This window comes from Amblyomma maculatum, chromosome 4 (genome assembly GCF_055883805.1).
Source record: "Amblyomma maculatum isolate TAMU_Amacu chromosome 4, ASM5588380v1, whole genome shotgun sequence".
Taxonomy (NCBI): domain Eukaryota; kingdom Metazoa; phylum Arthropoda; class Arachnida; order Ixodida; family Ixodidae; genus Amblyomma; species Amblyomma maculatum.
In genome coordinates, this window is record NC_139347.1 from 61,918,896 (window position 1) to 61,936,445 (window position 17,550).

The window sequence follows — 17,550 nt, forward strand, 5'->3', positions numbered from 1 at the left end:
CACCGCACTATCTCGCCTGCGTGAATATACGAGAACTCCAGTCACTAGCACCGGACGTCGGTAGACTGCGGATTGTCGCGAGCCGAATTTAAGCAACCGTTATCGCAACACAACGCATGTGCAAGTTGCACGCTTTGTCAAATAAAACAAGAGAAAAAAGGGCACAGAGACGTCAGGGGTAATTAAAAACTTAATTCAGTGCGCATTCAAGAAGCGATGAATGGAAACTCCGCATTAATGTTTACGTTTCTTTTATTTCGCGAATGCTCAAGACATATAATAGCGTGCAAATATGCGCAGTCTTTTTGCAAGTATTACCCGGTCAACTTATGTTCGCCACAAAGACAGCTGCACCCATGCGCCGTGCACGCCATCTGTGCGTCGGTGACGCCTGGATACGCGATCTGTCCGATGTTTTCAAAACATGAAATGGAGTTTCGACCACCTGGGGATCTTTAACGTGCGCTGACATCGCACAGCACACGGACGCCACTTCGTTGGAGGCGAAACGAAGTGGCGTCCGTGTGCTGTGCGATGTCAGCGCACGTTAAAGATCCCCAGGTGGTCGAAATTACTCCGTAGCCCTCCACTACGGCTCCCCTTTCTCTCTTTCCACTTTCACTCCCACCTTCCTCCCTTCCCTTACGGCGCGGTTCGGGTGTCCACAGAGCAAGTGTGACAGTTACTGCGCCTTTCCCTTCCTGTGAACCAATTTAACTATAACTTTAACTTAGACAAAGCTATAGACGTCAACGTTGCCTGTCAGTGAGAGCTAGGAGCGTCCGAGAAAACACTGGCTAAACGACACAATCGAAGGAACACGCGTTAGTGAAAGCTGTCTACAGTGTTTGTTGAACGTTGACACAAAACCGCCGATATGAATGCGAAAGCTTGACGGCAGCGATGACACACGTCGCCTGAATCTTTAATAAAGTGCACGCGTGAGTGAGTGCACGTACATGTCCATTTCCTACGAAAGAAATCGAAAAGTAGCAAGCAGCCAGCCGAGGTAAAGAAAACATAAAAGGCTAAATCACTCCCCCCAGCTCAGAATGTCAGCCTCCACAGACCGAGAACAGCTCTCACGATCAAAGGGACAACGGTGTAACTGCGCCACCGTTTCATTTCAAGCAAAACGATAAAAAGGTAGGCAAACTGACACGCGACCCGCACGCGAATGTGAATTCCACCATCAGACATGAAAGTTCTCGCTAACAGAGGTTTCCAGCCCGTACTCGCAAAGCGAACAATGCCGCAAACACACAAAACTGCACGTACGCAAGGAAAGAGCCCAAATAAAAGTCCCAAGTACGTCAAAGCGCAGAAAAAAAACCGCTTCTCAAATGAACCCTAAGAAAAAAGTGTGTGTCTGTGTGTGAGAGAGTGGGGGGGGGGGGGGGGGTACTGTGCCTAAAGAGATGAGGAAGAACTTTACTTCAATCGAAGGCAATTCTCTTGCAATCCGTCAAACTCATCTCAGCGTTTCTATTGTGCGCAGGAAATGCGTAGGCTCGAGTCACGCCACCTTTCTTCCGAACGCGCACGTCAGCCGAGGCACTCAAAAGAAGACAAAGACACGAAACAAGCTGAGAAAAGAGAGGCGCCGGTGCAGAAAAAAAAAATAAATAAGAACAAGCACGTGACGATACAGGCACGCGAAGCAAGTAGATGTGCTCGAGAGAGGCATAGGGGAAAAGAATAACACTCGATCCGGTCCGAGGAGCGACTACCTATCGGGCAGGCAAATGAAGGGAGCATCTCGCGCCACTCATTCCACTCCGGCCGAGTGCAGGAGCAGCAGTCGCCGGAGTTATGCCGAGAATGCAACGCGCGCGCGCACAGGGAAAAAAAAAGCTCTTCGCTGGGCCGTCGGAAGAGGATGCCGCCGAAACACGCGTCGACATGCATAATGCATACACGCTTTGCCGAACACTCTCGCGGGGGATCTCGTGCTGGTAACCCAATACGCACTTCGAAGCGCGATCGTATGAATAACCCTCGGCATATTCCTTCCAAAGCCCCCATGCGACGGATGGCTGGAACAGCCTCGCATTATTGAGCACTGCTTGTTCGTGGGCATGCGGCGACGCTGGCTGCCCTGGGATTCACCGTTATGTCCACGGCGCCTGGTCAAGCTCATATTGCTTACGTAACCCCCCTAGCGGCAGCTGATGTCCGGCGTAGCCACCACGGAAAAATCGAAGCAGCGTTATATTTGCTTTCAGTCTGTAGGGATACTCCTAGCCAACAGTACAGAGCTAACCCGTTCGGTGCTCCCGCTGAGCTATCCACGTCTACTCGCTCAGGGGTAGAGCAGAATTTTGCCTAAGAAGACGAGTTGAAACTGCTGTACCGAAGTCTGTGACGAAACATGATAAATCGAGGCAGTTTTCTGCTCTGCGCCACTATGTTATGCTAGCAAATCAACCCTGCACGAAGATACAGAAACTGAAAACTTTCAATAAACTGGTTTTATGACCGTGCTTTTTGAAGGCTGTAGAAAAAATTCATGATCACAATTTTCTCAAGCCGCGTGTTTCACCTACATATTCGAAACAATGGGCCGTTAGCCAGTATTTTATTCGGAAAACAGATGCTGTAACATAATGCCCGGCCCCAAGGACATCCGAAACGCAAAAGAGAAAGGGAACGTGTAAAATTCGACAAGCTTAGGGCGCATTCGTTCATCCGATGCACACTGCGGCAATTAAGAAGCCTTGGGCGGAGTCCTGTCGGCGACCTTATGGGCACTCCCTTTATTATGCGAAGCATATTAACGTAGGTTTCGGGCCTTCGCGCGACGCCCGGCGGTGGCCGCCATTGACCCTGAAGTGGGGTCACGTGACATGACGTCACGTGATGACGTCACACCGGCTGCAGATGGGGCCTCATATCGCGCCGTCGGTCGCCTCCCGGCGGTGGCCCCCATTGACCTTGAAGTGAGATCACATGATGTGACGTCACGTGATGACGTCACACTGGCTGCAGATGGGGCCTCATATCGCGCCGTCGGACGTCGCCCGGCGGAGGCCTCCACGCTTCGGTTCGCGCCGTCGCCACCATCGCAGCATCACGTGATATGTGACGTCACGCCAGGGATGAAGCGGCGCGCGCCCGCCGTTGCGTCAGTCTCTGTGCCCGCAACCGCGCCAGCGTCTTTGCGCCGGGCGTGTATGCGTAAGTGACGTGCAAACCAAGAGTCATGCATTTACGGACCGTAAGAGTGTGTTTGTCGGGCTGCAAAGAATAAAGTACGACGATTAACCTAAAACCACGTCTCCGTTACTTAGCCCCATCCACACTGAGGCAGCTGCTTAACATGCTTCGCATCCACTGGGCTTAACCTTGATAAGCCTCCAATTTTTTTCAATCGTTGCTCACGTTATCATCCGATGAATCACAATCGTAAAAATGCGCAATAGTTTGTGCGTAAAGCCCACGTCCAGTTACGTAGTGTTCAAATTTACCGCACTAGACGGATATCTTTCTCTCGAAAAGCCTTCAAATTAACTTGACATTTATGCTTCCTTATAATTGGTCCTTTGTTCCCTCTACCCCTCTATTTTCCCCGCACTCGTCTGACTGACAGTAAATATGACCAGACATTTCATCAGCCGGAATACACTTTATTACGCTTCGCTAAATACATCATTCTTTTATCTTCTTGCTCCTCCCCTTTCAATCGTTTCCCCGACACTTCAAGAAATAATTCTTTTTCTGATGCAAATAGGCCAGATTTTGCTGAGCCAAAAGCACAAAGCTCTTTTAAGTACTCCGAATTGCATGTGCCGCACTCTAATTTTCACACATTATGTCGCAACAAACGAGTCATGCTGGCGTAGAAACATTTGTCTCAGACACGTTCGCTAAAGACTTCAACACGAATCTTCACTGCCAGTTTCAGTTGGCAAGTGACGAATCAGTACGAACAGGCTTCTTCAGAAGTAACCCTCACCAAAAAGCCTGCACAGAAGTTTCTACCACGGATCCATGCCCGTAAGACAGTCAAAACATCAGCAGAAGAGCGCCAAAGCAAAAGTCCCGTGTTTCCTTAAATCGACATCACGCACGTTCCGAACGAGTGTCAGAATACGTAAATAGACTACTAACAAATGACCCCTGCATGTGTATAAGCCCCGTCATAATGTACCCGCGGCTCCAACATGAAGGCAGCCAGGCAGTATTTAAATAAGCCACAAAATATCGCACAGCTGCGGCTTCTTGCCATAGGGTTTTGCTGTCGCCCTGTTTTGCCACATCAAAACTCGCCTTCATTAACGCCACCATAATAAATAAAACATCATCGGCTATCTTCCTTGTAGGAGAGGAAATAACAATGCGTTTTCAGGCTCGCCGTCACAACCGAATACAAATAACGATGAAAGACATGCTAAGGCCGTGTTACTGTACGAGCAGCCAAAGCGTTAAACGCCTAACACTGGCTGCACCTGTGCAGAACCTCTGAGAAGATGAAAACAGCAGCAAATAATAACACCCACTTTGACGAAAAATGGCTCAGAACATCTTCATGGCGAAGGTCCTTCAGGATGGCATTTGGGTTTATTTAGTACGGCATGCTGAATCGGGAGAGCGCTAACTGGGATAAATTTGGTCCGAGAACATTGAAACGTACAGGACGAGCGCTACCCGTTGTCTCTTCACGATAAAGTGCTTTGACATTGTAGCCTATCAAACTCAAAATTAACCATTAGTACACGAACGGCTGTTTTATGAACTACACGCTTCGCAGCGTGTGATGATGAACGTTGCGGGCCAAACGAACATTTCTCCTGCAAAGGGTGCACCGCCGCATAACGATAAACGTCAAGGAAAAGCCAACGTTACAGGAGTGCAAGCAAGAAAAAGCCTGTAAACTTCTGCGCTTGAAGCGCCAACACCACCTTCGGTATACTCATTACCGGAAAGAACTGTGCTTTTCAACTTTGGCAAGTTCGCACCACTCTCCAATTATATATATTTTTTCTCTCAGTGCAAAGTCAATGAATGGTGAGATAAATGTTTTCGAAAACCGGACATCAAAACCCTACATGACAAACTTTGATGGAAGCCAGCGCCTGCTTCCTAAGATCGAGTTCTTATGTTCTGAATGCGCACGAATAATTGGAAGTGCGTCGAAGGACGCCAGAACCGCCTGTTACGAGAAATGACGGATTCGCGGTATAACAAAATAAACAGGCCCGGTCATGCTCCTGCGCCAAAAGCATTAACGATTTGCGTCTGAAACAAAACACCGAGACCTTTTGCGCGCACATCAGCCAGATCACATTTCCGCTGTCTGGCCATCTCATCCGGCATGGTGGGAGGCCTCAGTTGGCTTGTTCCCAAGGCGGCAACACAGCCATCGATATCTGCAACCCGTGTGCTGGGACAGGAAGTCGACCTTCTTGACAGATGCGTGCCGTCCCCGTTAACGATGAAAGCTACAAAAGAAGGCATGTGGACCGGATGGCGACAATATCCCCTGAGAGCGAGAGAGAGAGAGAGAGAGAGAGAGAGCAATGGCACCGGATCCCGACAACGCTGCGAAGGCCTAGCTCCAAATCGAAGACGCCTCTCACACGAATGTTCCCGGTGGCTTCCCTTTGTTGTGCAGCTACCGTGGCACTATGCATAGGTTCTTTCTGTCGACGTTTCTAATGAGCAGAATCGATACTTGGCGTACCTAAAACGGCTCTCGCCTCAAGCAACGCCACAAAACAAGTCAATACATATAGTTATCCAAAAAGCTGCTACAACCCGCAGGAAATAATCTCACTGCACAGAGATGGAAGGCGCGGTACTCTGCAATCTGGTTGCCTAGGCTCCGCGCGAGTTCTGTTTGTAGCAGAAGTCACGTTATAGGCGAATGAATGGTTATTAGGAAATAATGTCTTTTGAACTGCATACAGCGCCAGTATGCTGGCAATAATATGTCTTTCCTTCGTCAATTCAGACATGTCATCGACATCATCATTAGCAGCGGCAACAGCTGCAGCCCCAGCCAGGTTAAACAGGCTCCAAGACAAATGCACCCTGCCCTGGTCTCAAATTAGCCGTGCCCTAGGTGAGAAAAGCTTCGGCCATCCTTGAAGATTTCCATATAACTACTAAACCTTCCACTATCTCCAGCTATTCCCCGTTCTTTGGAGTCCACATCACCTCTCTGCTTTCAAACAGTAAGTAACCTCAGCGACACATTCAAACGCGAAAAAGAAACACCATTCGCGTCGGCGGAGTTTTCTGCGCAGACACAGAGCAAGACGCATAGTCCAATAAGAAGCCACGACCTGTATGGCTTGACCGTCATTGTCTAATCCAACGCAAAGAGCACAGAACGTAACTTGACCAAGGAAAACGAGCAATGCCGAGCGCGGTGCACAAAAAAAAAAAAAAAAAAAAAAGACATCTCTCTCGCATGCCGTACAAGCATAGGCTTCATTTCGTTCATCGTTGTTTAAGTCTGCCCGGTCGCTGTTCCAGACGTCGAGACTTTCCACGAGACAGATGATGAAAAAACACAGTAATGCGCCAACGAACAAGATAACGGCAAAAACAGTCATCTTTCCTGCGCGCGAGTGCAACAGCGCACTGCTTCCGTCCCGCTGCTTTGATAAGCAGCCAGGGGGCCGACATGCCATCTGCGCTTGTTTTCTTGCTACGTCATGCATTATTTAAGGCACCGCAGATCCTAACTGACCTCTGTTTTCTCGGCTAGATTTTTTTTTTTTAATATTCTTTTCCGAGCACTGACTCTTGCGACAAATGAATTCCAGGATAACTGAGCGTATTTTTTTTTTTTTTTTTTGCGATTCCCTGTAGTGCAGCTAGTTCACTCACTGAAACATGTATGAGACAACGGAACACCTAAGCCAGTAATGGAACAAAAATTCCGGACATCATTACACGGACGTCTCATCAGTTCATCTGGAATGATCCAAAATGATAAAACAATAAAGAAAAACTTCGCCGCAAAGCGCATACTAATTCTTGTCAATCATAGAAGTCCACCTAAAATTGCGCCAGATGTTTCTTGAAGCTCCTTGTAACTTTTTTTCTTTTTTTCACCCCGGCCAGCTAGGGTGCAATCATATGCGATACATTCTTGTTACATTTTTTAATCACTTTAATGGATATTTTTAGCAACTTTGTTAGATTAACGATGGTAACAAAGCATACGCAATAGCAAGAGTTTAGACACCATTTATATGAACATTTAGAACTACCCCAGTGGTACTTTTCAGCTCGAATAAATTCATACTCGGAGCATAAGTTGCTGGAACATGCGTGTAACCAGGTCCTCGGAAATCCGAACACAACCCCGATACCGTTACTGAAGCAATTCGTTTCAGCTACTGTATAAGAAATGCGACGGCCTACGCAAAATCTTTGCTGCAAATCCGCATCTTGCTCCTCCTTCCAGATCTTCGGTTCTACTTCGTTTTTTGCCCACGAAGATTAGAACTCATGCCGTAAGAATAACCTCAATTCTAAGAGCTTAGGGCGCATCATCCGACATGCCTTCAAAGCTGAGCTTCTGATACAGCTTCCTACCCTATGAAATCGATAATAAATTTTTATCGCATAAACGTTTCTAATGTGATAGCGTTAAAGGTGTCGTTCGCCGTAAATCCGGCGTTGGCGGCCGTCCGCTGGCTTTGGCCTTGTGAGCGAAAAATCCCGAGCATGGAGCTGGCAGGCGGTAAATACTAAATAGCAGTTTACATGGCCTAGCAGTAACTGGAGGTAGGGTTGACTGATATTCTGTTTGGCAGGAGATGCCGACTTGAGCCTCTTCTTTCATATGGGAGGGTCCACGACACCAGAATCAGTTTGCCTGAACCCTTGCATTCACGTTACCCTTGGGCTACGCAGACACATTCATACGGCTTTGTGAAAGCGAAGCTTCATATGTGGGCCAGTAGCCTACGCTATCGCGTCAAACCCTTAAAGGCGGAGTTTAAGTGTTCCCCATAATGTTTAACCACTCTCTGCACAAGGTACATGTATGAGGCGGTTATGAAATATTCAGAACATTTTGATTTCGGAAAATATGTGTTCCATTTAACCAGTGTGACTAGCACATTGCTAAACGGGCCTGTCCCGACTTCTATATGCGGCTACAGATAATAAAGCAGGGAGGGAAAAAAAATGAAGATAAAGGAGGTAACCGCAGCGTTAATGACACATATTCACCAAAGCTGCGCTACAAAAAAAAAAAAAAAAATTCAATCCTACGATAGCGTAAGAACAGACTGTCAGCTGCTCTCTTTTATTCATACCAAAATATTTCGGAGCATCAATGCCGGCGTACGAATTGAGTTAGCGATATTCATCAAGCATACCACCTTCGACCGCCCTTCTCCCTTTTACATACACACATACAGGAGAGCTTCGCCAAAATACAGACAGCTGCGAAAGAGCAGGCTTCTGTCGTCCAACGAAACACCGATAGTCGATATAAAGCTCCCGCGCACCCACGCAAGCCAGAATGACAGTTTGCTCGAATCTCCTTCAAAGAAAGAAGCGGTTTTTATATTTTGTGCGCCCATTTTTAGACTTGTCATCAAGCTGTACAGGAAAACTTCGTGGAAGTCCCGGCTAGTTTTTACTATATCCAGTTCGCAACACAATAAAACACTTAAAACTTGTCGCTCGATAAAGGTGCTAACAGTTGACAGCAAAAAGAACAAAAATGGCGTCGGCAACTACGTGACAGTACCTTCGAGCGGAATCCGGTGACGCAGACTGCTTACTGGACGCCATTTTAAATTGTCCTTTGAATGATAAAAAAAAAAAAAAAAAAAGCGACAGTAGCGTTACCTGAGAATGTATCCCTCATTTTCTACCTTTTCCTCTTCTGTGGCGAAACACAGAGCCCAAACCAGCCCACCAGAAAGCTACTTGTGCAATCCTGTGACATGTGTTATAGAACAGATGATCCAAATTGGGAAGTCCCGCAACGATTAGCTGCGTTACCTTGAGATTAATCACGCTCAAAGCGTAGCGACAAATGTCTCCAGACAAGCGAGAACAATTGTTTATATTAAGCGCTAGATAACAGCTTCGAAGCACCGCCAAACATGTTGTTCTACTTATGATAATTTAGAGAAATAATGGCCTCATTCCCTGCCTCGATGCTTCCAGCTCGCTTCTGACATACATTTGAACCTAGGAAAGGTGATGGCCAGTGTTAGGTCTACCAACTTTTTTTTTTTTTTTTCAGCCGCACGTCAGAAAAATCAGCTTCAGATGCCGTACTAGAAGAAAAAAAATAATAATAATAATAATAATAATAATAATAATAATAATAATAATAATAATAATAATAATAATAATAATAATAATAATAATAATAATAATAATAATAATAATAATAATAATAATAGTGGAATTAAATTCACCGGTTTTGAGCATTGATTGACATTAGCGGTCGAAAGGTCTGCGGTACCAGGCTCGTTATAGTGTCTCACATGCTCGTTCAGGAGTCTCCATACTAAGGTGTATACTTGGCCTTGTCCTACTTATGCGTTCGGTTCAATCGCGTTTCACCTCCGACAACGCATTTGAGATTTTTTGTTTTTGCATTTAACATTTTAAGTCTCCCTGTGCCTTAAAGAATATTTAGCAGAAAGAATTTAGTTGTTATCGTGAACCGTTTAAAAGTTATGGCGTTTTTTGCAATCCCTTCTGCCGCATCCGAAACCGAAATTGGAAGTTTCTGATTTCACAGCATATGCTATCTCATCATAAATAGTGCTTCATATACATATTACGTAATTATAAACTGGCTAAATACATTATAAAAACTTTTGGAAACATTTTGTGCTAACTAATATTTTCGAATTAGTCAAAACTTTCCACTGCAGGGCGCTCATTCATTCTGTTGTTTACAATGCGCGCGTTTGCTTTCAGCGTTGTCTGGGGTGTTTGTGCTCGTTCATAAGATATTTTGACCTTGTAAGCTTACAGCTCTAGCCTTGCAAGGAGAAAGCTAGAATATTATTTGCAAAAATATTGCAAAGTTCAGGGCAAAAAGAAAACGTCAACGAAAGTTTCTAGGGAGCCAGCACACCAAGCGTGCAGGCAGCACGGCAGTCAGCTGGAGATGCAAAACAGGCGAGAAAAAAAAAAAAAAAAATGCGCGCTTCATATCGCTCAAAAAGAGATCGTGCTGCTTCTAAGGAGGACCCAAGCTACGAGCTTGGTGTATTTTAGACTAATTTAATGTTTTTTTTATTACCTGAACATTTGCTTCAAATCTTTAAACTCATTTTTCTCAAAACTCAATTTTTTGCATCTGGTAGTCACGTGAGCAGCGATAACTTCTCTTCTATTAAATATTTTTGCATGACATTTCGTGTGGCTTCTTTATACACTACGCTGTACACTCAAACAGAATGACTGAAAACGGACGGTAAATTTTCATACTGTGGCCTATTGTTCCGAAAACAAATTTCCGAATGTAAACTTTCTCAGCTTTTTTTTTTTTTTTATGATAACACACCTTAGCCTAGAGATACGACAATTATTGTGGTTAGGTGCCCAGGGTATTGTCTTCATTACGTACCTGCCACCCCCCCCCCCCCCCCCCCCCCCCCCAAGATAGTAGAGCTTTCGCTTTAAGAGATTAAGCTGTTTAAGCAGACATAGCACACATATATACAGTCCAATACAGATTTTTTTTTTTTTCAGCTCCATCTCCCTAAAACAAGATATATCTAGAACCACATCTTGGTTTGCGGAGTTCAAAAGTGGCTTTCTTCAAACGACAGAAAACTCGAAAGCTTCGACAGGTTCACGAGCGCCGTTCGGTGGGAGCATACGCTGAACAGAGCACACCCGCGCTTCCCGCGTACCACGCCATAGATAAACCTTCGTATTCCTCAAATACGCGTCAAGGATTGAACAGAAAGCGATACAAGCGTCCTCGTCCTTGGTGCGCTTTTGAGAAATACGAATACGTACCAATTCTCCAGAATGTCTTTTTTTTTTTTTCTCAGTTTGCAATATAATCCGTTTCGAACAACAACTAAACGAAAAAGAAATCAAAAAACGCTTTACGTTTACAAACGGAAGCCGCCGTGAAACCGCGGTGCACGCGTCAGTATCGAATTCGAGCGCCGCGCCACGTTTTCCGCCACTTCGAAGCCGCAGAGAAGTCAGGGCCCGTTTTCGGCGAGTCAAAACATAAAAAAAAGTCATGAATAACAAGATCACGGGGTCATGCGCTTCTACTTCGGCGCACAAAGAAAGTCGGGTTCCCTTAATACGCAGTCGCTTCGAACGAGGCAAGATTTAAATATTTAAAAAACAAAAACAAAGAGGAGAGAAATAAATGAAGGGCAGCGCAGGAAACAAAGCAGGCAGCACATACCTTTGATGTCTTTCGCTGACTGCGACCTCGCCTGAAGGAAGGCCTGAAAAAGGAAAGAGAAAAACGGTAAGCCGTCTTCACAAGGACTAGCGGTATTGAGAATGTCGGAACGAGCGAAAACAAAGTCAGGAATCGACGTCACTAATCCACCATAGTACCCCCCAGTCACTAGTGGGCTCTGGGTAAACAGATCGATGCAGGCGTGTCTCCTTTCCGGAGCGCCTTTTACGTGAAGTTGAATTAACGACAAAAAAAAAAAAAGAAATCCAGTTAGAACAAGGAAGAAACTTGTCTTTCATGAAAAAAAAAATGAAAATTATGTTGCAGACAACGGTAAAAAAAATATATAATAATAAGGCATAGAGGGCGAAACCACTTCGCCAAGTCTCCGTTCAAAATAAAATGCAAAAACAAAAAATCACGAACAGCAACCACGATCAGCAGAGCGGCAGTTAAGAAAGAAAGCGGATAGGAACGAGATTGGCGCTGGAAGCCTGTGAAAAAAATGGGGACTTGAGACCTCACTGGTTAACAATGAGTCCGTGAATAAGGCGGGTGGAAAAGCAAAGTTACCCGAGACACAGAAGTTCGATAACGATCCCGGACGAGGCATCACAATGACAGTGATAACAGAGTGCACGCGGTTAAGGACAGCTTCATCACACGTTAATTTTTCTAACTCAACAGCACGCAACTTACAACCGAATCAACGACCACGCAGAGCGCGTTTTACTTGAATGGCAGCTCAGGCAGCAAAGAAGACAGCTGCTCACCGGATATAACATGGCGAAAACAAACTAAGATAAGCAGCCGAGACTGTCTTTCGTTTTCCGAGGAAATTAAAAAAAAAAAGTAAGTCCAGTCTAGACTGTACTAACCGAATTAAATCGTTAAGTTGTCAGTCACCGTGCTTCCCGCAATGATGACATTAACATGATCGCAAGGAGAAAGATTCGTCGTAAAGAACAAGAAAGGCAGTGAACTGCAGCTTTCAAGTTTGGATGAACAACCATTATCGCTGAAAGTAATGATGCGATAGCAAAAGAAAAAGAAAGAAACGCAACAGTAGTTGAGAACAGCTATCGCACCACCGCATTTAAGCTCTTCAGTTACCAGCGCCAGGCGATAAACACGTTCACACTATGTAAAATAAAACAGCGCACTGGTACCAGAGACTGATGATGCGTCGTGGGAAGAGAGAGGAGAGCGTGACAGCGAAATTGGTGGGAAGGATTACCGCTAATTGAGAAAAGCACTAACGAGCGATCGCCGATGAGAGAGCCCTGTCCGGCAAATCTCCCGCCGGCACTCAAACAGGATCGAGTTGGTGTTCTTACGCCTACCCTAATCGGAGAGCAAGCGGACCGGAAAATAAAAAGGGAGACGATGTGGGCTGAAGCCCGCCGCGGCCTTCCAGAGAATGGGCGGCGACATAGCCCACTACGAGTGCCGTCTTCAAAGGGCACGGCAAACACACTCCGGCAACGGCTGGCCGAATTTCACTGGTGCCTGCGACCTCTTCTTTCTTTCTTTTTTTTTTTCTTTTTGTCCCTAAGGAAAATCCGGAACTACGCTACCACAATAAACACGCACACACACATGCACGCAAGTTGGGGCGAACAGGTACACGCACCAATACTAGGACAAACATCATCTCGCGAACTTACAGAGGGACAGCGTTTCTATGCGGGCGTTCCGCTGTTTTGCAGAGCGCTTGTAATTCGAGAGTCGGGGGTCGATCAGAGGACAGAGACTATGGAAGTATATACCGAACCGGGCCGTGACGTCAAGTATTTGCATAAAGGTTTAAGCCCGATGCTGGAAAACGGACAGCACCGAACAGGGGGAGGGGGAGGTGACCTCGAGCTTAACTTGAGAAGAGCTCAAATGCCTTCCACTCTATCCCCAGTCGGACATTGCAAATCTCATGCGACAACGGGTTAATGCTCTCCCACGTGGTGTACGCTTTCGGATGGCCGAGCACCGCTCCCGCAGCCGAATTCTAACGCTGAGCGGCAGGAGAGAACCTTGGCGTGAAGCTCAATGCGCAACTTCATTCCGGCCTTCCGCTGCTGCCCTAATTCACTCTGCAGCACGCCGGGCGAAGCAAGTCAGAGAAGCCGACGCACTGTAACCAGCGGTCAACCGCGCGAACCAACTAATTCTTCGCACGAAATCCGACTCTCTCTTCTCGGATGAGGAGCTTGACGACAGGGGCACACATGTTCGGAGTGGGCGACGCATCCTAATCGCCGCAATGGCAAGGAAATGACGAAGAGTCGGACACAACTGAACGACTGAACTGAACTGAGAAGCGAGTGAGGAACGTCGTGTCACCCTGCGTGCACACAATGCAATGCACTCTCGCGCTGTGCATTGCACATCATCCCCATCAGCTTCCATCTGTGCTCAAATGCTTTCGCACATTCTACTCAATTTACTTACGGCAAAACCCTACCATTTTGTAAACGAAAGGCACCGGCGCTCATGCTCTTAGGGAGAACAAGGCATGGGGTCAGTGCTCTCTCTCGCGTAACGGCGTTGTGTTGACTGTTTCTAGCAGACTGCATGTAAAGCATAATATCAATAAACGATTACAGTTTGACTCGAGTCCTGTCACAGACCGTCTGATGTAAACAATGTTTTTTTTTTTTTTTTATGTCAATTAACCTAAGCGTATTTGTGTGAATGCACATCTACACCTCCTGCTGTCCAGCTCTGTTGCAGAGCTTTGGGAAGGTGCTCTTGTGTCGACATCGAGTGTAGTGAAACTGGCTAATGTCCCTAAAGCAACACCTGCTATGCTGTTTTCTGATCTTACCTACTAGCGCATCAAAAAGCTCATCAACGATAAACGGTACCACATTACAACTGATTATTATTTTTTTTTTTTTAGAATAAGGCAAGTTTACGAAAACACAACCTGAAAAATACGCGAAAGGTTGTTATCAGCACAAACTACTTTTTGATATACTCGGGCAAACCTCCAAGAGAAAGTGTTACGTTGGTTTTCGGAACACCCTATAGATACGCCTGGCGAATGCGTGCACACGGCGCAACGAACCAGCAGCTGTTTCGCAGGCTTGAATATAGTGATACCTCTTCAGTCAGCGTTTTTTTGCAAAATGCTTTACTAAACCCTACCTAATCTTTACTTGCGTTTCCCATAAGCGTTAGTACGTACCGTCCTTGCAAAAAGTAACCAGGCTGCGTGTTCCTCTTCTCAGTATACCGCAGTAGAGAATTCATACCACTTCTAATTTGTTCAAAGTAAAGGCGAGCTCCTGTCCTTACTTCTTAACAAGTTGCAATCCTTTGGGAATCCATGTTGGCTTCAGAATAGAAGCGGGAAGCTTAACGTGCCACCTGATTACTTTGGGCGAAGACTGTACGCTTTCGCGTACGTGACAAATCCGCTAAAATTGTCGTCTCACCTCTTTTTATCTCTACGTGCCTTTGCTCAGAAACAATGATGTCATTACAAAGAAGAAGTCGACAAGGACATCACCTCGAGTGGATTCGAATATGAGGAGGCGGATAAGTCGAAGACAGCAAGGTGTGTAAAAGCGTTGCCGGGAGCCTAACGCAGTAATTAAAGTGCCGCGATGAAAAGACTAAGTCGTGAGGAAAAAAAAAAAAGATTGTTCGGTAAGTGATGCATTCCCTTGCATCCACCCGTCTAACCGAAAAGCTCTAGAACTTTCTCCTAGGCGACTAAGAATTATGCGCGACAACAGGCGTGGAAATGAATGTGGCTAAGAATGACACTTAATTAAATCTCACTGGCACTCCTCCTCGACAGAGCTAATATATGCGCCCTTTGCTATTCCTACTTCACTTTTGTTTTTGTTTTTTGTTTTTTTCGTCCCATAATGTACAGCCAGGTTACGGGGCAACTTGCAATAGTTGCATGGTGAATCAGCTAACGTCTGCTAGTTCTACGCGTCACCGTCCACCGCCGTCACGCACAGTGAATTCTCCATCTTCTTCCCTGTTTGTCGATTTGGCTAGTTTTCAGTAAAGGGTTGCTTTCCGATTTAGTATTGGTAAAGGCGTGCCTCTTGAAGCCACATTTTCTTTATAAACATAATACACGGCGTCCTAGCTAAATGTAACCAAAGCTGTCCAGTGATATCAACTAAGAGGTGTTCAGTGTCACCTATCCTCACTTGCATTATTATTTTTTTTTTGTTCACCAGAGTTAGTAAGTAAAGCAAGTTAGCTAACACTTTAATTACGGACTTGCGGGCAAAAGCGCCACCGCAAAAGTTGTAGACTGCCTCGAAGATCGGCTAGCTATCACGCAACGATTTATGTATATTTGTTCGTGGCCGTTCAAGTCACGTGGCCAGCTGTTACTTGAAATCAATCGTCCAGTGCGAACGCAAAGCTTCATCGGAGAGGGCGCTGCAGAGAAAGCTGATTTTGTTATCTGCATGGGACGCGTTTCGGAACTTTGAAGCAGCGCCACCGCAACGAGGAAGCTTTTTTTATTTCTTTTTTTCGATTATTGTGCGGAACATCGTTTTCGGCCGCTAAAGAAAATGCTTCACGTAAATACTAGCTTGATAGAAACAACATAGCCAACCACCTATCGAGAAGATCTACTACAACTATTATGCTGGTACTTCTATCGTCCAGCCAACTTGAATAATTAAATATTTAGCTACCTTATTTACTAATCAATTAAATTTGACGAACAAAAAAATCCTCAGACTTGGTAAGGCGATTCTGAACAGCTCTTAGCTACTTTCCCTGGACAAGCTCTCAGCGTGTATTTTACGCGAAAACGTATATATCTCGTTCGGTCGAAACAGCACTGCCGTCCCTGTGAACCAGAATTAAGAAACATGTCAGAAAAGAAAAATGAACGTAATATTGTATAAAAAAATTTCACCCAACCGTAAAAAATCTTCGTGAAATGAACGTGTTGGTAATAACGCCATAGCCAGTGTCTACTCGCAAACGGAAGCATAAGCGCCCTCCTAATATTTATAACCTAGGCTAAATTCATCAAGGACACCCTGTATTTATATACATTTCTTTCACAGCTACATGCTGCTTTTCTCGTTTCAACATCTTTTCGAGAGTTTCGCTCCCAAAAACACCTGATGCAGGTTGCGAAAGATGCCAACAAAGTTTTCAAGCGAAACGCAGGATTCAGAAACAGTGGTCGACCATTTCCTTAAGTAGAGCCTATCTACTAACCTAGCTAGCGAGTTAAACAAATGTTGGTTCTAGATTCCGCACCTATACACAATTATGAATGGTAAATGCGGTAAATAAGGTCATAAGCGACGCCTATACATGTTAGGAACTCGTCTAAAACTTGGAAGGACACTTAAGCACACATGGCGCGACAAAGTTACTGGTTTTCTATTTCCATTCACTTTGTTCTTCGCTTAAGCAGCAATCTTTTATTTGGACCTAATTAGTACACAATCTTATAAGCTACCATGTTATGAGAAAAAGTATCAGACATAGAAGTAAATCCCCGCCTAAATCAAGCCGTACAACGGTGCCTGCGTGGAGTAGGGACAACGTGTCTGATTCAGCATTACAGGTCCTGGAAGGCTGGTTTCCAATCACGCCCTCCCATCTCGATCCAAGGCAAAACCCGAGCCATGCAGTCTGGTGACATCACGCAACCGGACAAACAGGCAGTGCACGGTCATGTCACCTGCCAGCAACCACCTGCAACGCTCCTGCCCCTCGATTTTTCTCTGACAACATCGAGGACGGATTTTCGTGAGAACGCGCTACCATATTTTTTGCTGCATAATTACTGTGCATAATTAAGTACCGAAATAAATAAATAAGCGTACACTCCGCCATTTGAGGTGTTTTGTTCGCAGCTGTGCACACTGCGAGGTCGCGAGTTCTCTCTCAGTGAGCACTGCCTTTAAATAGCATTAAGTCCTTCGTTTAAGACGAATCTGGGATCTTTCATGTTGCAAAGAGGGCCATTTTGCACGCCACCTAGCAAGCGCAGCTAATAATACTTCTGAAAACAGCAGTCGCAGCACCCCGTCCTCCCTATTTGTTCGCCGCAAGATTTCACAATCCATTTCACCTATTTTGGTGCTTCAGTATCGCAATTTCCAACCCTTCATCCGTTTCCAAGATACTTCACATATAAGCGTAGAAAGTTAACCGATCGGGTCTTGGTTTTAAAA

At 45.5% G+C, this 17,550-nt stretch overlaps 1 protein-coding gene across 4 annotated transcripts in view; it reads right to left on the reverse strand.

Moving 5' to 3' along the window:
• The window catches only part of cv-c (RhoGTPase activating protein), a 451,349-nt gene that overhangs the window by 218,109 nt on the left and 215,690 nt on the right, over positions 1–17,550 (reverse strand). For all 4 annotated transcript variants that reach the window (XM_084601697.1, XM_084601699.1, XM_084601698.1 and 1 more), the window contains one exon: positions 11,375–11,417. In XM_084601697.1, the coding sequence (XP_084457823.1) occupies positions 11,375–11,417 (43 nt within the window). The remainder of the gene's footprint in view (positions 1–11,374; positions 11,418–17,550) is intronic.